The sequence below is a fragment of the Triturus cristatus genome, chromosome 6, assembly GCF_964204655.1.
Source record: "Triturus cristatus chromosome 6, aTriCri1.1, whole genome shotgun sequence".
In the NCBI taxonomy this organism is placed as follows: Eukaryota; Metazoa; Chordata; class Amphibia; order Caudata; family Salamandridae; genus Triturus; species Triturus cristatus.
The window spans coordinates 786,628,217-786,652,513 of NC_140589.1; the positions used below are offsets into that span (position 1 = coordinate 786,628,217).

The window sequence follows — 24,297 nt, forward strand, 5'->3', positions numbered from 1 at the left end:
CAGATGTATCCATCAGAAGAACAAGTTACTTACCTTCGGTAACGCTTTTTCTGGTGGATACAGTATCTGCCTGTGGATTCCTCACTGACCCACCCGCCTCCCCGTTGTCCACCCTTGTATAACTTCAGTATATGATGGTTTTTCAATATGTATTTGTTTCCATCAAAGGCAGTGTGTTATTTCTTTTGCCTTTCTATTTATTTTCCACACTGTGTGTGTTGCTTGTATATTATGTACTGTGTATACTGTGTATATATTGCTGTCAGTCCGTCCGTGTGCCTCGAAGGCACGGAAAAAAGGGCGGAACTGACGTCATCACGCCAACGAGGTCTTCTTATGGAGCCGGAGTCGCGAGCGGAGTCGTGCCTCTGTGACGTCATCTTCGACCTCATTGGCGTGGACTGCTACAAAAGTTTCCGAATGTTGCTGGCGCAGGGGATATTCACAAGGTGAGGAATCCACAGGCAGATACTGTATCCACCAGAAAAAGCGTTACCGAAGGTAAGTAACTTGTTCGTCTGGTTGCAAGTGGCTCCCGCTCTGCGGGAGTCGGGAAGGATCTTTACGCACCTCCGTTAGCGGCAAAAGCTGCATCGGCGCCTCCAAGTGCAAAGAGTTGTGGGGCTTTGAATCCCCCAAGGCTGCTGGTGGCTTCTGATGGATACATCTGCCTGTGGATTCCTCACCTTATAAATATCCCCTGCGCCAGCATTCCGTGGAAACTTTTTTCCTAGCTCTCCACGCCGACAAGGTCATCACAATGCCATGGCTCCGCACGCGGCTCCGCGTGATGACACTGGAGCCATAAGAGGGCCACGTCGGCGTGATGACGTCAGTTCCCTTTTTTCCTCGCTGTCGACGTTAACGGTTTTTCTACGGACTCTCCAATACTTTCTCCTAGATACTTTGTATTTTTCTGGTTTCCTTCTGTGGTTTCGACATGTCTGCTCCAAGGAAGTCGGGCTGCAAGCGGCTCCCGTGGATCTTTAAGCGCCTCCAGGCGCCGGAAAAGCTGCGTCGGTGCCTCCAGGTGCAAAGAGTTGTGGGTCTTGGAGTCCCCAAGGCTGCTGGTGGCGACTGGCTGCAAACGGCTCCTGCGCTGCGGGAACTGCGAAGGATCTTTAAGCGTCTCCGGGCGCAGGAAAAACTGCATCGGCGCCTCCAGGCACATAGAGTTGTGGGGCTTTGAGTCTCCCAAGGCGGCTGGTGGCATCTGGCTGCAAGCGGATCACGCTCTGCGGGAGCCACAAAGGATCTTTAAGCGCCTCCGGACACGGAAAAAGCTGCGTCGGCGCCTCCATGCGCAAAGAGTTGTGGGGCTTTGAGTCCCCCTAGGCTGCTGGTGGCGTCTAGCTGGAAGCGGCTCCCCTATCTCATAATAGAACCTCTCCATTCTAAATGGTCATTAAATAGTTAATCTAATGTAATGGCTCTATTACTTTCTGATAATCTTTACAATTCAAAATCTTTCTCGTCATGGTCCGTATTCTAAGGGTGAGCCCACACCCAGACAGACAGCCTTACGTCTTCTGGATAGAAAGTTGTCCCTCTTGGATCTTGTTGTTCCTTCGATTCTCTATCATATGGTCTTTGGTGATATTTATGAACACTGAACATATTTGCTACTCCAAGAGAACCAGAACGCTACTGAACAGCAGAAATTTCTCTTTCTAAAAACTATTGTTAAATACCATAAGGGCCATTCACCAAAGTAACTTACAATTGTGAGTAATTTGTACGTGTACTTTACTTTTATACTTTTGAGTAACTTTACTACTATTGGCTATTCACAAAATCTGAGTGTAAAGTTATTCAAAAGAGAAGATTTCCAAGTCTCCAGCTCATACATTTTTTTACCAATTTACGAGTGCAAGTTACTACTATCAAGAAAACAAGCATTCGCAATGCAACCGGTCTCGCCTTTGGGACCTTATAAGTATTTAGCCTTGCAGCACATTATAGCACATCTTTGCAACGTAGCCTCGCTATGGACTGTGTGGCAGTGATCATGGGTCTGGCAATAGTTTTGGCAACAGACAAGTGAACGTGTTATTTGAGCACTCTGGAGTGGGTTGAAGGCAAATACATTAAATTATTGATACATTTTAATTACATTTGTAAAAAAGTGGAGCCTACAAAGAAGTCTGTGTAAGTTTGTGACAATTGAAATGCATGGCCTTGTTATCAGTAGCGGTCCGTGGAGGGAGTTCGGTGGGGCAGTGAGGCGGGGCGGGGAAATGTAAACACCGGAATATGGATGAACTGAGGTAAGTACACATTTAAATAAATAAAACTAATTTTGTTGCGCGCGCTGCATCGCATTTTGGAACTTCCCACCTCTAAAAACAGATAAGGTGAGGTTTATAAAGTGTCTGAACCCCCAGACAGTGATTCCTGTGTTCAAGAAGTGAGTAATGCCTTGGCTGAGCCTCTACTTGAAGTTTCCTGCGCTGTGTCTCCAATGATACCAGGTTGGTTGCACCCTAAGCTCACTGCGAACCTTACACTGGCCCAAGGCCTCTGCTATAGTCTAACTTGCAATGTGCTGAAGCACTATGCAGCCAAGATTGATTGTCCTGTTTTGGAATGATGAAGACAACTGTGTGGCTTGCAGGATCTTATTCCCGGGACTATAAATGAGCAGAATGCACATCGAGTGCCAATACATTTTGAACATCAATTTTGGCTCGTATTTGTGGTTCTGAGGCTAATCTCCTAATTTTTGCATACTCATCACACAGGGCCATGGAGGCAAACTGGCCCATCCCTCCCTGATCAAATGCACCAAGAAGGAAGTGGCTGACCTTTTCAAAAGAACACTCGTCTATCACAGCTTAGAAGCACAAGGGGCCATCAGCGCACAGACAATACAGCTTTGAGGTAGTGAAATGTCATAGTTTCACGACTTAAACTGTGTGATCTTGAACAAACCAGCTTCTCACCACAACTCCCATTCCTCTCATCCACCAAAAATACAGCAAGTAAGCTTTGAAACAGGCTAAACCACACCAACACCAATCCCCACAACAAACGAGTGTCCTGCCACCAGGCACCCACAGCAGGCCCGCAACGCACACAAGCCACGCAGCAGCACCTGAAACTCACTCTCCTGCACCCCGAGAACTCCGAGACACGATCCAGCAAGAGCACTGGCCACCCTATAGTAAACAGCCGACCAAACAAAACCACTGGGTGCAGGGATAGCCCCCTGCATCTTCCCGAAGCAAAGCCCACATGAACCAACCAACACGCTCTTCCAAACCACAAAAAATGTTTCCTGTGGAAATAACAATGCAAAATGCACCCCTGCAAAATGCACACCTCCCTGCCCCTTAATAATGCAAGGAAGAGCACAAGTCCCCCTTGCTGCTCAACCTCACCAAAGGGGAAGAGAATGCACGCCTAGGGTAAGTAAATACTAGTTCGCCCAAAAAACGTGCATCTTCTCTACACAGGGCCACAGGGCTCCCCTCCCACACCACACACACAGCGGGCCACAGGTCCACCTCCCTCTGGCTTAAATGATTAGCCTTGCACTGTCTGCTGAGAGTATGACATTAACATAGCATGTGGAAAGAAATGCACATGGACAGTCACGAGGGACACACCAAACGATATTAGGAATTTTCCAGAAGGAAAATTTTTATGGCGATGTTTTCAGGAGTCATTTTCTCTTCCTGGCTTTTCTGAAGCTTTTGCCAGTCTCCTGAATGCCCAAGAATTTGTGAGATTATGCCAGCGTTTCCACTTAAAAAAACATGTAGTCTTACCGATGCCAAGTACTCTGACAGAGTGTAGCACCTCCAGCACAACAACTTTTAAAACTGCGCCCGCTCGCTCCACAGCCGACGTCATCGCAAGGTGGGGGACACAGGGTGGAGGTTTCCCGCAAAAAGTGAGCTCGCATCCATCCGGCCTCCTTTCCATGTGTGTGCATGCTCAATGGACTGGGAAAAAGTGGACCAGGACTTGAAGTCTGGAAACACAGTGGAACGAAGGGGGCGTGTTTGTAAATGGGCGGTAGCAGTTATGTATTGCGCATGTGTTCTGGAGACTGCCATCTTTGGGTTAGGCAAAATAAGCCATCAGCAGCGCATGACACAAAAAAAGAGTGCAAACTCACCCAGCCAATCCCACAACAAACAATCATTTGGAATGCAATAGGACTCGCGAGACCTATTGCATTAAAAACGGGAGTGGGGGCGTCGAAGAAGGCACGAACGGGAGTGGGGGGCAAAAAGTCATGGACTGCGGGAGGGGACGGGGGGACACTGGGAAGAAAAATAGTGTTGGAGTGAAGAGGCCAATGGCCAGGGAAGGATACAAATAACAACATGGCCGTCAGGTGGAGGGACTAACAAGCCTAAAACCAATCAGAAGGCAGCATTTAGAATCTAAGCCAATCAAAAAGATAGGAAGAGAGTGGGCGGAGCTTCCACGAAGCTTCCCCACTATAGTATATACTGCATGCCTCGCAAAGCGAGCAGTGTATGCACTGCAACGCTAGGCGAGACCTAAAAAACACCAGTAAGTCCAGCCCCACACATAGGAAACGACTGTTATGGCAACACCATCCCTTAGAAAATAATGGAGGTAGGAGATTAAAATAAAACCCCATAGGAATTAATATTAAAATTAATTACATTGCTGAAACTAGTTAAATATAATTTAATGTTAAAAGTCTAAAAATAGTACATATTTATTATTTAATTATAAAATATTATCATCTTTTTAAACTTAAACATTATTATAACATAATTTATACGGACAAATGCTCAACTTACTATTAATTAATTCTATGCATCACTGTTAATGATTATTATGGCACAGTAAAAAAACTTTTTTTTACTGTAGTTGGGAATTTGTTTTTATTTTAAACTTCAGAAAAAGAATTTAAGATTAATTCAATGTGTTTACATTAATTAAAGATGTCATTCAAGATTGAGTTGCTAGTGCTATAGGAATTTTTCTTTTGTTCTACATTTAAAAATAAATATTTAAAATGAAATTAAATTAAACTTTTTTACTTTTCCCTACACGTTACCATACAGAGATCTCCTCCCCAATTGTGAATTCTCCCTATGGTAAAGTATAGGGAACATTTAAAAAGTGTGTTTAACTCTTAATTTCTGATGGATACATCTGCCAGTGGATTCCTCACCTTGTGAATATCCCCTGCGCCAGCAACATGCGGAAACTTTTGTAGCTCTCCTCGCCGACGAGGACGACGTCACAGAAGCACGGCTCCGCTCACGGCTCCGCTGACTTCACTGGATCCATAAGAGGACCTCGTCGGCGTGATGACGTCAGTTTCCCTTTTTTCCGCGCCGTCGACGCTAACGGTTTTCTGGGACTCGCCATAGCTTTGGCTAGTTACTTTGTGTTTCTGCTGGTGTTTCTCTTTCTTCTTGCTTCTGGTTCAAAGATGTCGATGAACAAGTCCAGATTCAAGCCCTGTAGAGAGTGCAGTAAGCACATGTCCATCACGGATCCGCACGAGGACTGTGTCTGGTGCCTGTCTTCAGATCACGACGTCGAGGGGTGCTCTTGCTGCCGAAAGATGAGCACTAAGGCCTTAAAAGAAAGAGAAGCTAAGTTGTTTATAGCAAGGATGAAAAAAGAGAGGAGAGGTCGAAGATGCTCCAGATCGAGGCCAAGATCGAGGTCGAGGTCGATGTCGGGACATGCTTCTAAGTCTAAGAAGCATAAAAACAAGAAGAGGCATTGTTCTCGACACCGTTTGGATAAAGAAGCGGCTCCGAGACCGACTTTGCCTACTCAACGTCGTAAGGATTATATTTCTCCCTCTCCTGTCTCAATTCCTGCTTCTCCTGTTTGCCTGACCTCGCCTGCGGCTTTTTCGGAGCACTCTCCGGCTCCATCTCCGACGCCGACACATTCTCCGGCTCCAGTTGATGAAGCTCCGGCTCCTGATGAATCTTCGACTCCGCTGGCTCCACCGTCGGGACTGATCGGCCCGAGTCCGGTTATGCCTCAATCTGAGCCATATCCCCCCTTTCCAGGCCCGGGACAAGACCCATCGCATTATTTGAATGCAATGTATGGCGTCTTCACGAGAGCGATGTACCCCTCTGGAGCACCTTCGGGTCCCATGGGTCCAATGGCTTTTTTTTTTTTTTTAAAAACCTTTATTTGTGCATAGAAAAGAACAAATACGGGCCTACAACCATCCGGCCGGCCACAATACGGTTAAGCACTGAGGCAAACATTACATCCCTTGTGCATTGATGATCAAGCTTAGCTACGATTGACGAGGTATACACTGGAGAGATCCTTGACACAAGGGGAAGGAGAAGTAAAGGTTAATTTTACGGTTTTTAAAATAATTTTTTCGAGAAAAAAGTCAGTAAAGGATAGAACCAAGGAGATTCGAGTCCGCAAGATGGCTTCACCACACAGGAGAGCAGCAGCATCATTAAAACGACCATAGAAAATCTCAGACAGTGAGGCGGTGCAGTTAGATAACAGGATAGTCACGTGTGTAAATACGCACCCCTCCAAAGCCGCCCCCACTCAATCCACCCCACACCCGGACCCCGAATCGAAACAAGTATAGCGCAGAGACATAGAAGAAAAAGGCCCATAGAACTAAAAAAACAGTGAATTACCCCCCCACCCTACACCAATGCGGAGGCTACGGCCTGCCCCCCCCCAGCATAGTGCCTGTCGCCCAATGAACCCGAAATATAGACAAGAGAGAAAGTAGGAATAGAATGAAGAAAATAAGAAAACAAAGAAGAAAGAAAGCGGGGAGGAGCCCCACGTAACCTCGGAGCGCCCGGGACCACCGGCCAGCCACGCCTCCACACACTGAAAACCCACTATACCCAAAAGCGATCGTGTGAAGATAACGTGTCACAGCATTTTAAATGAAGGCAGACAATGCGCGACGAGTGCGCACAACATATGCAAACAATTCCAGTCCGAGTCCAGTCCAGCCGTGAAACCATGGTGATATAACTCAACCTAGCCCTGGCCCGATCGCGGGCTTAAGATTAGACCAACCCCCACATGAAGGCCCCGCATCCCGTGCAGACAAAGACAATATGGCCGCTGGGGAGAAGATGGAGAAGTAGAGTCACAAAATGGCCGCCGATCGGCTATTGAGGTCCCCTTGTGCACCATATAAAATCCAGACCTGGCCTGTAAAGTACACGAGTTCCACATAACAGAAGCCGTAGGCCGCCGTGAACGATTCCTCGAGGACGTCAGGTGTCGCTCAGCTGGATACTCTTGCGGGCGCGGTGGGGCAGGCAACAACAAGGCAGGCAGCGATGAACGGGGAAACAAAGTATCCGCAATTGAGCAGGAGAGCGATTGATCCTGGATGCCGGGAAAGCCAGTTGCAGACGCCAGCGTAGCACGGTTATACACAGTCATTGCGGCCCCGCAAGAGGACAGAAGCACCGGCCGACCCATGTCTTGTTGATAACAAACGGGGCGCTCCCGACCCGCAGCCGACAGTATGGAGTCGAACCGCTCACTCAGTGTTTGTAAGCCAGCACACAATTGCAGACGAAAGTCCTGCAGGGCAGCCAGAACGGAGCCGCATGTCAGCAGAAGCTGCGCCCCCACATCGGCAGCAATCCGGGACGGCACTGTGGAGCTAGAGTCTGGTAGAGGGAGGGCGAGGCGGGTAGCGGGCGAGACCGGAGCATCCCCCCCCAGCAGCAGGCAGGCAATCAACGTCATGTTCCACCGCTGAACGGTGCAGTGGCCAGGGGGGGGTCGTTACAAGGAGGCAATTCCCATCAGGTCTGCGCCGCAACAGGTGAAGGCCAACAGTCGCTTCCCCTCCCTCGGGCTCTCTGTGCCGCCAACTAGGCGATAGAAGAAGGGGGTCTGCAGCCTCCCACAGCGCGGTCCACAGAGCGGGCCAGAAGACCCGCCACACCGGGGCTTACCCTATAGCTCCAGCCCGTATGTGCAGGGTGCAGGAGGTGTCCGGGCTTCTCTCCCCCGGCTCATCTGGCGACAGTCCGTGGTGTGAGGCGGGATCGGGACCGCGGGGCTCAGGTTTGCGCCAGCGGGTCCGGTGACTGCGGAGCTTCCAGGGGGCCGGCCAAGGCCACAGTAGAGCGGGGGTCCAGTGCGAAGAACAAAGGCACCAAGAACTCCGGCATCCGGGCGGGCTAAGACTCCGGGAAAGCGGCGGCGCGGTCAGCGCGTCGTCGCACACGGTGCACCTCGAAAATCGGCGAGGATAGGAATCAGGATGATAGTCCGAGGCCAAGGGCCGACGGAGCCGGGCGCTCAAGCGTCTGCTCCGGTCGCCATCTTGGCTCCTCCCCTCGGTCCAATGGCTTTTAATCTGGGGGTTCCTCAAGCCTACGCTCAGGCTCCATTTATGCCTTTTTTCCCAGCGATGCCGTTTTTGGCATTTCCCGGCGCCGAGGACATCGACGCCGCTTCCATCTGCTCAGGCTCCAGCTCGACCTCGTTCGACTCCGGCTGCTCCTCAGGATCCGTGTTCGACGACAGCTCCGGCGCTGTCGGAGTCGGTTGCGGCGCCACCGACGACGGTCCTGAGGATTAGGTCCAGGCGAGAAGCTCAAAGAGTCCTGGAGGAGCAAAGGTACCAGGTTGAAGAGATGGAAGAAGGTGAGCTCATGGAGTCTGATGACTTGTTGGAAGAATTGAAGGAGGCTAGTGGCCTGGATTAGTCACCAAAGTGGGAGATTACTCCTCCAGCCTATACTCCCTCTAAAGATGTGGCTCCCTACCACACGGTCATTAGGAAAGCAGCGGAGCTTTTGGATTTACAGCTGCCAACTGCTGAATTCAAACCTAACATACTTACTGAGGTTTTACATTCTCCCTCCACTGTGACAGAGCCTTTACTACCATTTAATGAGGCCATCACTGAACCAGTCTTGGAGGTATGGCGAAAGCCCTTTTCAGCTTCTACGGTTTCTAAAACTGTGGCTAGAAGGTACAGGGCGGCTCCAGGTGATCCAGACTTTCTTACTTCCCATCCTTCTCCGGAAAGTCTGGTGGTTCAGGCTGCTTGCTCTAAGAGGTCTTCCGGTGCCTTTTCACAGGTCCCTAGTAACAGAGACGCTAAAAAGCTCGACCAATCGGTCAAGAAAGTTTTCTCCTCGGCTAGTAAGTCAACAAAAGCCACCTGTCTCTTGGGCCGTTATATCCACGCTCTCATGGATTCTGCTAAACAGCTGGCTCCTAAGTTATCTGAGGAGGACAGGCAGAACTTTAATGAAGTGCTGTCAGACACTCAGGCGGCTGCGCGTCAGGTTATCCAGAGTGGCCTGGACACTGTGGACTCTGTCGCCAGAATTATGGGCTCCTTGGTCGCCACAAGGAGGAGTGCTTGGCTGAAATTATCTGAGTTCTCTCCTGATGTGCAGGCAACGCTTCTGGACCTGCCTTTTGACGGTTCTGGGCTTTTTGGTTAAAAGGCTGATGCGGCATTAGAGAGATTTGAGGAAAGCAAAGCCACGGCCAAATCTCTGGGTCTGCATACACAGCCTAGGGGTTCTTTTAGGAGATACAGAGGCTTTGGCAGGTCGTCCTTTCGGACCTACAGGCAGCCCCAGCAGCAGCAGCAACAACAGCAACAGAACACCCTGTATAAGAGCTATAGGGGCAGGATTAGAGGTCGTGCTCGAGGTCGGCAGCTCTCCTCCTCCTCTTCCTCTTCCTCCCTCCCTCCCTCCCACCACTGCAAAGCAGCCCTAGATCCACCATTCTGGATCATGTTGGTCCTGTGGGGGGCCAGCTTACCCATTTCCTACAAGATTGGGAATCGGTCACTTCAGACCTTTGGGTTCTAGATTTTGTAGAAAATGGGTACGCTCTTCCCTTTCGGGAATTTCCTCCGAATTACCCTCCTTGCCAAGGTGTTTGCTCGGAGGACCACCTTCTTCTCCTGCAGGAGGAAGTCATTATACTACTAAAAAAAGGTGCGATAGAGGTGGTTCCAGAGCAGGAGAGGGGTCAGGGATGCTACTCCCGGTATTTCCTGATTCCAAAAAAGGATGGCAGGCTACGTCCAATTCTGGACCTCAGGATCTTGAACCTTTTTCTGAAGTATGAGAAGTTCAAGATGCTCACCCTTGCGCAGGTTCTTCAAGCGCTGCAACAGGTGGACTGGATGGTGTCGATCGACTTGCAGGATGCGTATTTCCACATCCCCATCCTGAAGTCGCACAGGAAGTATCTCCGTTTTACGGTAGGGTTGCAGCATTATCAGTTTGCGGTCCTTCCGTTTGGTCTTACTACTGCACCTCGAGTCTTCACCAAAGTGATGGCAGTGGTGGCAGCCCATCTCAGAAGATCGGGGATTCCAGTTTTTCCCTATCTGGACGACTGGCTGATCAAAGCGGAGTCGCCAGAGAAGGTGCTTCATCATCTGCAGGTTACAACCCAGCTGTTGTACAAATTGGGTTTTTCGATAAACGTGCCCAAATCTCACCTGGTGCCCTCTCAGCACAACCTGTTCATAGGGGCGGTACTGGACACTACTGTGTGTCGAGCATTCCCACCTCCACAAAGGATTCTCAACATACAGGAAATGATTCCCTTGTTTTAGAATGGAGCGGTCGTTCCAGTCCTGAAGGTCCTTTGTCTGCTCGGTGTGTTTGCTTCCTGCGTTCTGTTGGTCAACCATGCACGCTGGCACATGAGGGAGCTCCAATGGTGCCTCCGCAGGCAGTGGTATCAACACAATGGAGATCTCAGGGAGTCTGTGAGGATCTCCAGAGAAGCTGCAATGGATCTGTCTTGGTGGAGCGTGGAGGGCAATCAGTCTCATGGAAAGCCCTTCCATCTACCTCTATCGGTGGCCACAGTGATAACGGATGCATCCACTTTAGGGTCGGGTGCGCATCTGGGGGACTCGAAGATCAAGGGTCTTTGGTCTCCAGAGGAAAGATTGCTTCACATCAACCTTTTGGAGTTGCAGGCGATACTTATCTCCAGCTTATCCTGCCACACACTTCTGTCAGGATCCCTTAAAAAAAGTGTAATCTGTCTATTTCTCTTTAATTGACTTTACAGTCAAACAGCGTTTTTCCACCTTTTGAGCTGATCCACAAAATAGAGCTCAAATTTCTCTCATGGAAGGTGGCTCTACTTCTCGCACTTACTTCTGCCCGACGAGTAAGTGAAATTCAGGTTTTTTCTCCAATAAAGAACCCTGCTTGCGTTTCACAGAGGATTACGTAATGTTACGGACAAATCCTAGATTTATTCCAAAGGTTCTATCCCAGTTTCACCTTAATGAACCTGTACTTCTGCGCACCTTTTTTCCACATCCTTCATCTCCGGCTGAGAAATCTCTTCACTCTCTAAATGTAAAAAGGTGCCTTAAGTTTTATTTGCAAAGGACAAAGCATCTGTGCAAAATGGATCAACTCCTAGTATCATATGGACCTGTTAAACTAGGATCTGCTGTTACAAAAAGGACTGTTGCACGGTGGATTGCTGCCACTATTCAATTGTGCCATTCAAAGGCGGAGTAAACCGCTTACAACCAAGACCAAGGCGCATTCCACAAGAGCAGTGTCTTCTTCAGCTGCTCTTCTTGCTGGTGTCCCGCTGGACAAGATTTACTGTGCCGCTACCTGGAAGAATACTCATACCTTCATGCGGCACTATTGCCTGGACATGGCAACTTATAGCGAAGCAGCAGTGGGACAGGCAGTCCTGCGTCATCTATTTCAATAAGGTAAGCCTCTATGTTCTTTTTTTTATCTTGTATATAGACATCTGTATATTTCTATATGCTTTTATATGTTTATATAATTGATATGTTGTTAAGTACTATCTCATTAAGGTTTATATTAGCATGTATGTTATAACCCACCATCCTCTAAGGTACAAAGGTTTATATTACAGTACTATAAAACATACTTGTTTACAAAACTGCTAACTACTCTGATTCAAGCATGTGAATCTATGAAAGATCCAATACTAGAGAAGAAAATGAGTTACTTACCTGTAACTAAGGTTCTCCAGTATTGCTATCTTTCATAGATTCACATGCGACCCACCCTCCTCCCCGGAGAGGCTTCCTTTATTCTCTAAGGTTTATAATTGCACATTTGTGCTGGAAAATCTGAGGAACCTAGCCTCTCTTGGGATTGTTCTAGAAGGTGCAGTCGCCTGATTGGCTATTGGTTGGATTTGGTTCTTTTTTACAAAAGAAGTTAGATAGGCTATTGCACTGACTTTTCATTGCATGGTAGCCTATGGTCATTTTATCTCCTGCTTTTATATGTACACCGTGGGACTCCCACTACAACGACGGGGATGATTCAAGCATGTGAATATATGAAAGATACCAATACTGGAGAACCGTAGTTACAGGTAAGTAACTCATTTTCCTACTGTCCATCCTCTTTATTATAATTTCCGATGGGGGGAAGCAAATTGGCACACATAAATGAGTGACAAGCCATTTAAAGTAGTAACTGGGTGTTTCTACTGTGAAAAATGTCTATGTTCTCTAGCTCAAAACTTCAGCCCCAGTGGTGCCATCAGTACCTACAAACTGTTCCCATTGAGATTGTCTCAGAAATGAAGTAAGACCTTTCAGAAATAAAGCAACATAAACAATTTAGATTATACAGAGCAACAAAGGCATAAACTCGAGGTAATTCTTGGTCAAGAAGAGATGCGTAAAGAAGGAGGAGTATAGACCCATTCCGGATTTAAGAACTACAAACAAATGGGTAGAAAAAGAAAGGATCCAAATTTCTGATGGATACATCTGCCAGTGGATTCCTCACCTTGTGAATATCCCCTGCGCCAGCAACATTCGGAAACTTTTGTAGCAGTCCACGCCGATGGGGTCGAAGATGACGTCACAGAGGCACGGCTCCGCTCGCGACTCCACTGACGTCACCGGCTCCATAAGAAGACCTCCTCGGCGTGATGACGTCAGTTCCCTTTTTTCCGCGCCGACGACGCCAACGGATTTCGGGAATCGTTACTGGTAGCTTTACCTGTTACTTTGTGTTTATTCCGAAGTTTCTCTGTCTTTCTTCGAGAATGTCGGCAAGGAAGTCTGGTTTCAAGCCTTGCCATGAATGTGGCAAACACATGTCCATCACTGACCCGCATGACGACTGCGTTTGGTGTTTGTCATCGGACCACGATGTTGAAGGATGTTCGTGTTGCAGGAAGATGAGCTCGAAGGCTCTTAAGGAAAGAGAGGCAAAGCTCTTTATCGCCCGGATGAAGAGAAAGGAGAAAAGAGGTAGAAGAAGATCCAGGTCGAGGTCGAGGTCGGCTTCCAAGTCGACTTCGGGACGTGCTTCAAAGAGCAAGAAGCATAAGAAGAAAAGGAGGCATTCGTCTCATCATAAGGCCTCGACGTCGAAGTCTAAATCACCTGCTCGGCGTCGAAGGGAGTCAGTGTCTCCTTCTCCTGTCCCGGCTTCACCTCTTGCTCCTTCTCCTGTGTTTTCTCCGGCTCCGGCTGATTCGCCGGTGCCGGCGTCCTCTCCGGCGCCGATGGCTTCTCCAGGTCCTGCAGGTCCTTCGGCTCCGTCTCCGACTCCGGCCCAGGATGAGGATGATCAGGCTCCGGGTGAGTCTGTGACGCCGCAAGTTCCACCGTCGGCGCCGGCAGGCCCGAGTCCGGTGTTACCTGACCAGTATCCGGCTTTCCCTAATCCAGGTCAGGACCCCTCGCAGTATCTCAATGCGATGTATGGGGTGTTCTCACGGGCCATGTATTCCTCTGGTGCACCTATGGGTCCGATGGGTCCGATGGCTTTTAATCTGGGAGTGCCGCAGGTTTATCCTCAAGCACCGTTTATGCCTTTCTTCCCAGCGACGCCGTCTTGGCAGATGCCGGCGCCGAAAACATCGACGCCGCTTCCCTCTTCACCGGCGCCGACTCGACCTCGTTCGACGCCGGCTGCTCCAGCTGATCCGCGTTCGACGCCTCTGCCGGCGCCGTCGGATTCGATCACGGCGCCGCCGACGCCGCAGGTGCGGATCCGTTCCAGGAGGGAGGCGCAGAGAGTGCTGGAGGAGAGGCGCTATCTTATGGATGAGGCTGAAGAGGGAGAATTGGTCGAATCCGATGAGGTGTTTGACGAGTTGAAGGAGGCAAGTGGGTTGGATTTGTCTCCGGAGTGGGAGATCACTCCTCCTTCAGATGAACCTTCTAAAGACGCGGCACCTTATCATGCTGTAATCAGAAAGGCTGCAGAGTTGTTGGACCTTCAATTGCCATCTGTTGAGTTCAAGTCCAATATCTTGACTGAGGTGTTGCACTCTCCAACTGCGGTGTCAGAGCCGCTGTTGCCTTTTAATGAAGCAATATTGGAGCCTGTGTTGGATGTGTGGCGCAAGCCTTTTTCGGCTCCTGCGGTGTCCAAGGTGGTTGCAAGGAGATATAGGGTGGCTCCGGGGGATCCTGAGTTTTTGTCATCACACCCTTCACCTGAAAGTCTGGTCGTTCAGGCTGCTTGTTCTGGACGTTCAAAAGGTGCGTTTCCTCAGGTCCCAGGGGACAGAGAGGCCAAGAAGGTAGACCAATCAGCCAAGAAAGTCTTTTCTTCAGCCAGTATGGCATTAAAGTCTTCTAATGCGACTTGTATATTGGGGCGCTATATCCATGCGCTTATGGATTCAGCTAAAAAGTTGGCACCGAAGCTGTCGGAGGAGGATAGGGCAGGCTTCAGTGAAGTACTGTCGGATGCCCAGGCGGCTGCTCGCCAGGTTATACAGAGTGGCTTGGATACAGCAGACTCAGTTGCCAGGGTCATGGGGTCTTCAGTTGCCACCAGGAGGGGTGCATGGCTTAAGTCCTCCGAATTTTCTTCGGATGTCCAGTCGACCTTGTTGGACTTACCTTTTGATGGGTCTGGTCTGTTTGGGAAGAAGGCTGATGCTGCTCTCGAGCGCTTCAAAGAGAGTAAGGCTACGGCTAGGTCGTTGGGCCTTCAATCCCAGCCGAGAGGTACTTTCAAGAGGTACAGAGGTTTTGGAAGGGCGAGTTTTCGTTCTTATAGACCAGCCCAGCAGCAGCAGCAGCAGCAGCAAAGCTCCAAGGGATATAGAGGAAGACTTAGAGGTCGCTCACGTGGCCGTCAACTCTCCTACTCCTCTTCCTCTTCCTCAGCCCCTCCCACCACCGCAAAACAGCCCTAGATTCGACATTCCGGATCATGTTGGTCCTGTGGGGGGCCGGCTTACCCATTTTCTGCAAGATTGGGAGTCTGTAACTACAGATCTCTGGGTTCTGGATCTTGTAGAACATGGGTACGCCCTTCCCTTTCGGGAATTCCCTCCAATTTACCCTCCTTGCCAGGGTGCTTGCTCGGAGGACCACCGTCTTCTCCTGCAGGAAGAAGTCCTGAAGTTGTTTCAGAAAGGTGCGATGGAGGTGGTTCCGGAGCAGGAGAGGGGTCAGGGATGCTACTCCCGGTATTTTCTGATCCCGAAGAAGGACGGCAGATTGCGTCCGATACTAGACCTCAGAATCCTGAACTTTTACCTGAAACAGGAAAAGTTCAAGATGCTCACCCTTGCGCAGGTTCTTCAGGCGCTGAATCAGGAGGACTGGATGGTGTCGCTCGACTTGCAGGATGCGTATTTTCACATCCCCATTCTGAAGTCGCACAGGAAGTATCTCTGTTTCACGGTAGGGTCGCAACATTATCAGTTTGCGGTCCTCCCGTTTGGTCTTACTTCGGCACCTCGAGTCTTCACAAAGGTGATGGCAGTGGTGGCAGCCCATCTCAGAAGATCGGGAATTTCGGTTTTCCCTTATTTGGACGACTGGCTGATCAAGGCGGAGTCGTCGGAGAAGGTGCTGTGTCATCTGCAGGATACAACTCGGCTGTTGTACAGATTGGGTTTTTTCGATCAACATGCCCAAATCTCACCTGGTGCCCTCTCAGCGCAACCTGTTCATAGGTGCGGTACTGGACACTACTGTGTGTCGAGCATTCCCTCCTCCTCAAAGGATTCTCGACATACAGGAAATGATTCCTTTGTTTTTCAGCGGAGCGGTTGTTCCAGTTCTGAAGGTCCTTCGCCTGCTCGGTCTGTTCGCTTCCTGCATACTGTTGGTCAACCATGCACGCTGGCACATGAGGGCGCTCCAGTGGTGCCTCCGCAAGCAGTGGTATCAGCACAAAGGGGATCTCAGGGAGTCTGTGAGGATCTCCAGAGAAGCTGCAGCGGATCTATCTTGGTGGAGCGTGGAGGGCAATCTGTCTCAAGGAAGGCCCTTTCATCTACCTCCATCGGTGACCACAGTGATAACGGATGCATCCACCTTAGGGTGGGGTGCGCATCTGGGGGATCTGGAGATCAAGGGTCTTTGGTCTCCAGAGGAAAGGTTGCTTCACATCAACCTTCTGGAGTTACGGGCGATACGCTTGGCGCTCAAGGCCTTCCTCCCTTCCCTTCGCGGTCAGTCTGTTCAGGTCCTGACGGACAACACTACCGCGATGTGGTATATAAACAAGCAGGGAGGAGTGGGGTCTCTTTGTCTATGCAGAGAGGCCCTGCGTCTTTGGTCCTGGGCTCGGGACCATCAGATTTGTCTGATGGCAAATCATCTGGCCGGGGTGCTGAACGTACGTGCGGACAGTCTCAGTCGGCAGTTCTCCGCCGACCACGAGTGGAGGCTCCATCCGGAGGTAGTTTGTCACGTCTTTCGGAAGTGGGGAACTCCTCGGGTGGATCTGTTTGCCACTTTCAAGAACGCGCACTGCCTGTCATTCTGCAGTCTCCAGTATCCGATGCAGGGGGCGTTGGGGGACGCGTTTCAGTTGAGTTGGGGCTCACGACTCCTTTACGCGTTTCCTCCCATACCCTTGATTCCTCGGGTTCTGAGGAAGGTTCGCCAAGACCGGGCCCAAGTTATATTGATCGCCCCGGATTGGCCAAGAAGGGTGTGGTACACAGATCTTCTCCACCTCTCCTCGTGCCCTCCGCTCCGTCTCCCTCTGAGGGCAGACCTCCTCTCGCAGTCGGAGGGGCAGGTTCTACACCCCCACCTCCAGAGCTTACACCTTCATGCCTGGAGATTGAACGGGGCAACCTGAATTCTTTCTCTCTCCCGCCAGATGTGGTGGATGTTATTTTATCGGCCAGGCGACACTCCACCAAATCCATATACTCCTATAGGTGGTCTAAGTTCGTTCTCTGGTGTGGAGAGAGGTCGATTGATCCCTTGAAGGCTCGTTTGTCTAACATTCTGCAGTTTGCTCTTTCTCTTGCTCAGCAAGGCTTTGCTGTGGCTACTGTAAAGGGATATTTATCTGCTTTGTCGGCTTTCCTATGCCTGCCGGATCAGCCGTCCTTATTTAAATCACCTATTGTGCTTAGGTTTCTCAAGGGCCTTACGAATAAATTTCCTCCTACTCCCTTTATTGTACCTCAGTGGGACTTAAACCTTGTACTGACTTATCTTATGGGTTCTCCTTTCGAGCCCTTACATAAGTGTCCCTTGAGGCTGTTGTCTTTTAAGACGGTTTTCCTCGTTGCTATCACTTCGGCAAGGAGAGTAAGTGAGCTTCAAGCTCTTAGTTCAAAACCCCCATTCTTGACTGTGCATGCTGAACGAATGGTTCTCCGGACCAGGGCTGCGTTTTTGCCTAAGGTGGTAACTCCCTTCCATCTGGGGCAGTCCATTACCCTTCCTACCTTTTATCCTCCCCCTCACCCTTCCAAGGAGGAGGAGAGACTTCACCGCTTGGACCCAAAGAGGGCGGTGAGCTTTTACCTGGACAGGACTAAGGACTACAGGATTGATGACCAGCTCTTTGTGGGCTTTGCTGGCTGCAGAAAGGGTCGTGCGGTGCACAAGCGCACCCTTTCAAGATGGATTGTGCTATGCATCAAGATCTGCTACTCCCTAGCTGGTAAGGAGCCTCCGGAGGGTTTAAGAGCTCATTCCACTAGAGCAAAGTCTTCTACCTCTGCTTTGTCTAGGGGTGTTCCTGTGGAGGACATTTGTAGGGCGGCAACTTGGGCCTCCCTTCACACCTTTGCAAAACATTATTGTTTAGATTCTGAGGTGAGGAGGGACGGACATTTTGCCCGTTCCGTCCTTCAGGATTTTCTGGTATAGGGGGATGGACACCCTCCTCCGGGAGCGGGGACTGCTGTGGAATCTATTCACAAGGTGAGGAATCCACTGGCAGATGTATCCATCAGAAGAACAAGTTACTTACCTTCGGTAACGCTTTTTCTGGTGGATATAGTATCTGCCTGTGGATTCCTCACTGACCCACCCGCCTCCCCGTTGTCCATCCTTCTATTCCAGTGACTCTATGACGGTAATTCTATTGATGATTTCAAATGTATTTATGACTGTCAAGGACATTGGGTTATTTCTAGTGCTTTGATGTTTCTTTTCCACACTGTGTGTGTTGATATGCATATTGTGTACTGTGTATGCTGTTTATGTACATATTGCTGTCAGTCCGTCCGTGTGCCTCGAAGGCACGGAAAAAAGGGGCGGAACTGACGTCATCACGCCGAGGAGGTCTTCTTATGGAGCCGGTGACGTCAGTGGAGTCGCGAGCGGAGCCGTGCCTCTGTGACGTCATCTTCGACCCCATCGGCGTGGACTGCTACAAAAGTTTCCGAATGTTGCTGGCGCAGGGGATATTCACAAGGTGAGGAATCCACAGGCAGATACTGTATCCACCAGAAAAAGCGTTACCGAAGGTAAGTAACTTGTTCGTTAGTTATATGTCAGATCTTCCCCCGATCTATCTAGAGGATTTAATATGCTTAATAGATCTTCAAGCAGAGGAGGCTCCTAAAATGTGCAACCAATAAGAGCAATTCTTATTCAAAGTCTTACCATTCCACCTAAAATCAAGAGTAAGGATGTTCTTGAATTGCATGGTGGTAGTCACTATGCATCTCAGGAACATAGGACTGCTTGTGCATGCATATATGAATGACTGGCTCCTGAAAACCAGATCAAAGCAGAGAGCATTGCAAGATTTTTTGACAAGAATTCAAATAATGGAGTAACTGGGTGTTTACATGAACTATAACAAGTTGGACTTAAAGGATACAGCATCCAGAAGTGATCCTGGACTCAAAACAAGCAAAGGTGTATCCTTTGGATAAGAGATGGTTGTAAATCCAAAAGCCTATGGCAAGGCAGATGTCATCCTTCCTGGGCTCAATGGCTTCGTTCATGAAGATAGTACCAGATGCAAGACTACACGTGAGTGTCTGGGAGATCAATAGAGTTGACACTCACTGAATTGTGGAACAAATTGATATTTTTGGTGACCGCATTACAACTTGCCCATGGTGAGCACAATCTGATGAGGATTCCATTCTGCCTAGTACTCTCAATACAAATAATAGTCCTGGACACATCACTTCTGGGATTGGGAGCACATTTTGGAGACCTTTAAATTTAAGGTATATGGTCCCAAAGGAGACAACTTACCACATAACAATCATGTTCTAAAATAATTTCTTTAATCATTAATCAACAGAGATGGTCTTGATCCAGACAGACAACACAACATCTAGCAAGCTGATGCTTTAAAGTACAAGTTACTTACCTTTGGTTACGTAATATCTGGTAGAGATACAGTCTAGCCGCAGATTCCTTAACTTTATTTATTTTTCTTCTTTTCCGGATCCAGACTGGCTGGAATCTGCAGCTAGATGTTTCTATCAGATTGTTTTTTAAACAATGATGATCTGAGGATGTTTGCAAATAGATTTTTTTTTAAGTGGTGGAAGAAGAAAAAGACGTAGCATACATTTGTGGATGGTTCCTTGCCCTTGTCTGCTGAGCTATTATTCAGGAATTATGAATCCAGACTCAGAAAAGGTCTGGTTTACTACCGGTAAATTATGAACACATGTTGCACATCAACATATGCAAAACTCTTTCCTCATCAGATGTGGCATGCACATGAAATACAGAAAGAAACATTTCCTGCTTCAGGTGAAACTGAGAGGGAACATTTAGACCCCAGCCCTGGAAACAGAATCAGCCTATCTGGCTGTATCTTGAAGTATGCTTCCATCAAACCTAGGGAGGAGCATTTGGGAAACATACTCAACCCAATAGCTAGGCCAGAGATGCTAATTCCTATAGCTGAAGGTGTACCTTTGCATCCCACATAAAGGGAAAGTCTCATAGCTGCAGTGGGTAATGAAAAAACAGGTTAAAGCAGAGGTTTAAGGCTTAGAGCTTAATTCCATAATAGTTATCTATCTTCCTGGGAATGCATGTACTGGAACCAGTGGAGGGTTCAACCTCATAGGCCAATAATAAAACCATTCCTCAGAAAATAAGCAACTTGATCGGGGTCACAATAGCGCATATGCAGCACTTTAAATGATCACTTATTTGCAAAATGTTCCAAAATTATGTACATTACTAGACATTCTTGCAGAGATCCTGGATCATTTTATGCAGAAGGCCACTTATTCGGAGCACCCTTCCCCTGTAGCCCCACCTGTTCCATGAGGACTGTATCCTACTTGGAGATAAACAAATCAAACCATGGCAGCCAAAGTATCTGGATTACCCAACGGAAATAGAGAGTGTAATAGAGATGTGTGAAAGGCCTAGCTGAGCTGGTCTACATATTATATTATCAATTGCAATGGTTCAGTACCCTTTTTCAATAAACCATTTTACTTCTTATTCATAGTAATTCAACACAGAACTCATGATGTTCCATACACAATTTCAATAATTCATATTCTCCAATAAAACTTTGCCATAGTAGGGTCAGGTGCGGTAGGATATTGGCTCAACCTCTTTTGCATATCTGTTTATATAATATATTATACTTTCCTGAAAGTTAGGTTGCCATTGGGGAAAGCAAGTTTGATTTACCCAGATGTAAATGGTACCAGCCCTTTCCATCTGATCATTCATGTATTGGTCGCATTACGTGCCTCGTCCATCTTCCTCGCAACAGTCCTGACAGAAGCTATTCCGTAGCTTGTGCACTCATATTGCTAAAATGTCATCTCCGCCTTGCTGAGTGCACAGGAATGCACCCTTGCTTCACTATAGTACTTGGGCTTACCCATACTTTTTCCTATAAATCACAAGTGAGAAAAAAAAGAAAATGAAATTCATCAATTTCCCCTTACCACCATCAAGGTAGGGCAGGACTGTGGCGAAGAAGACTATGACTCAGAGTAATGAAGATTTCTGGTAAGTAACTGAGCCTTTTCTTGTTGTGTGCACTTGCTAGGTCTGTCCTCCCCTAAAAGCCAGTGCAAACATTATAAGAGTTTCTTCCAGTTGGAGGACTGATTTGTATCATTCACTGTCCAATGACCCTGCTGCGACTTGCCATATAGTGGCTTGCTTCTTTTAGAACTTTCAAAAATACCACCACCTCCCCTTATCCTTCTACAACTAGCCTTTCTTACCAATGCAAAAAAATAATTTTTGTAATTTTGTGCTTTGTAGGGTGATATGACTTTCTCTCAGTGCCCACTTTTTGTGATCCTTTGGGAGCCTCATCACAGTTGTGTGTGGTTCCCTTTCACGTTTTTCCTCTTATTTGAATTGATAGCGAACACAGTAAGCGCATAATCCTCATCCGACCCAAGTATTTTTGTGGCTCATCATGCCTCTTTAACCAGTGGCAATATTTGTGACCCTTACGGATGGCTCAATAAATTCTATGCAGGACTTATACTACCTGCAACGGTGCATGCCTACGACATATTTTTATGTAGAGGACCACTAAGCACTTCACCGTTGCACTTGTCTTAAATACCCCAATGTTTATTATTTAGATACTTTCCTCAGAAGCAAAAATTAATTACTTTGTCCTGATGATGACAAAATGGTTTGTGTCCTGGTCAAAACACTGACTATGTCAAGTGAAAGATACCAACTTTTAGGGATCCCAAAAATCGGAGCTATTTCTGGCATTTTCAATTAATGAAAAAATGCTTATGTACCCATTCTTTAGGTCAATTGTTTCTTCACATGTAATTGTTCTGGATCTTTCTCCACATGTTACTTCACTGAGCACTTCTTATCACTTCGTTGTTTTACTCATAATATCGCATATTGCAATTCAATACAATTTATACTTTATTTTTATGTGCTCTCTGACTGTTTGAATTGTGTTTATTGGCCCAACTGGCTAACCTTTCTTTACCTGTAAGTGCATTTGGCTTCTGTTATGACCGTAGAAAGAACAAAAGCTATGGAAGTCACAGTCGCGACATTTTTGGGCTTAGGTTAATGTAAATAAAGGCAGCACTTGGCTCGAACATTTTCTTAAAGGAACAGCCCTCCAGTGAAAAGTTGTTCAGGATCCTCCCTCTCCCAGTGAAATAATTAATGAGAATGGAGGCCATGTGACTAAAACCTACAATATAGGAGTCAATACAATTACTAACTTGTGCTCTGTTTCTTGTTAAGGTACGAGGCACTTGTACCGGGTCACATTGAACATGCTGTAGAGTATCGAGACAAAATATTCATTTTTGAAAGTGAGGAAAAGCTTCAGAAGTTCATGAGGTGAGTTCTCAAGTGAATATATTCTTTTATTGTTCTGAATTTCGTTTTTTCTAGGTTCTTATTAGATTCTCTTTTGCAGGTTACCAGAGAAATACTGGAATCAGTCGCTTCCCAATAAACTCCCACCGAAAAAGGAACCAATACTGCTTAGCTATCTTCCTTTATCTGGATATCTGGAGCAGGTTAGTAAATGTAATATGTCAGAAGGCTATTAAGTGTGAATGCTAACTCACCGATTCAGTGGGCCATGTGCAAAATTTCGGCCGCCGAGCTGCTGGAGCTGTAAGTCACTCTGTTTTTTGTATATCCCAACAGACCATTGACTGTGTTAAGAATTGAGCTTTATCTCTTTATTAGTATACACTATTCCTTTTGCGGATAGTTTTCCCTTTGTAGATGGTTTATCTTCACAATGTCGGACTCTGTAAAAGTCCATATTATGGCATTCTGGTTGGGGTGATGTTGTGAAGTTCCTACCAATCCGTAGGACCTGCGCATTGTTTGGACAACTTAGACTAAGGGCTTGGTGTCAAGACTGATTGCGAACACCCCCTGCAGGATATGTGGGCCCATAGACCAGCTAGCTCACAGTACCACCGTAAGCCCTCCTACCCTACTAGGGAGCAAATAGTTTCTGGCAACCACTGAACATGACAACCCTGACCACTCAGGGATCTTGGAAGCAGTACAGAACCTTTCACTCAGTCACTCATGCTTACTTATTCTTAGAGAGAATACACTGTGGGACATTTTCAATAATATGTATTGAACCAACATTATTATTGCATAAAATACATGTGCTGCAATGATTAGTAGACAGAAACAGATAAACATGATTACAAGCACCAAAAGCGTAAATAGTAGCTATAGTTCTACCATGGTGCTGAACCATGTATATATGCAGGCATATAAACAGGATAGTAATCTAGTGTACGCCTACTATGTGGACCCTACTCCAAGTGTATCTAGAGAGGGTGTAGGTTTAGAGCCAAGAATCGCCCCAAGGGACAATCCAACCCCATTACCTGATGGGATAGAGTGAAGGACCCTGTCTTGGTCGCGAACTGGACACCCCTCAAGAGAGGTCAGACCACTGCGTGGTGATCTGTCAGCATGCAAGGACCCTCAGTGTCAGCGGAGGTACCTTCTCTGCTAATCTATCGGGATGCTCATCTTTTATAATAGAAAGCAGCCTTGCGATGTGCGCATAGATTAGTGATGTTATGCATATGTAGATAGCCCTGTCTCCCCGTGGATGAAGATAGTGAAGACATTTTTACATAGTGCGGAAAGAAAACTTGTACATGATGTTCAGGGCGTTGCGATAATGTTGTGTGAAGCTAGACGTAAAACAGGTTTAGGTTCAGAGAAACTAATCTAACATTGTCGTGAATGCAAATATGTGCAAAAGGTAACAGCTGGAAATGTTATTTGTGAGGACAATGTAAGAAATAAGCTGCTTCACTACATGGACCTAACTCGGGAATATAACAGCGGGGAAGGGGCCTTAAGGGTTAAGTAATCCTTTCAGCTTTTAAAGTTGGAACATGTAGATTGAGACCACCGTGGAGACTTGATTGTCCCATTAGAGGCAATCATCAATCTTTACCCTTAGAGGTTTAATTGTTTTAATTTGGGTGGGGCAATGGGCCATAGCTATGGGGTGCAGCCACAGAATTTCGCTTTTCTCTGATTTTAATTTCATTTCAACCCGCTGTTTCCTATTCATTGCCTGGCTTCCAACATGCAGTTCTGGAAGGCAGGGTGCACACCGTTCTCCAGCTTCCACACAATGTTGG

At 47.6% G+C, this 24,297-nt stretch overlaps 1 protein-coding gene across 6 annotated transcripts in view; it reads left to right on the forward strand.

The window, feature by feature from the left end:
• AK9 (adenylate kinase 9) overlaps window positions 1-24,297 on the forward strand; it is a 1,219,082-nt gene that overhangs the window by 1,150,768 nt on the left and 44,017 nt on the right. For all 6 annotated transcript variants that reach the window (XM_085611347.1, XM_085611348.1, XM_085611351.1 and 3 more), the window contains 2 exons: window positions 22,400-22,498; window positions 22,578-22,680. In XM_085611347.1, coding sequence (XP_085467473.1) covers window positions 22,400-22,498; window positions 22,578-22,680 — 202 coding nt within the window. The remainder of the gene's footprint in view (window positions 1-22,399; window positions 22,499-22,577; window positions 22,681-24,297) is intronic.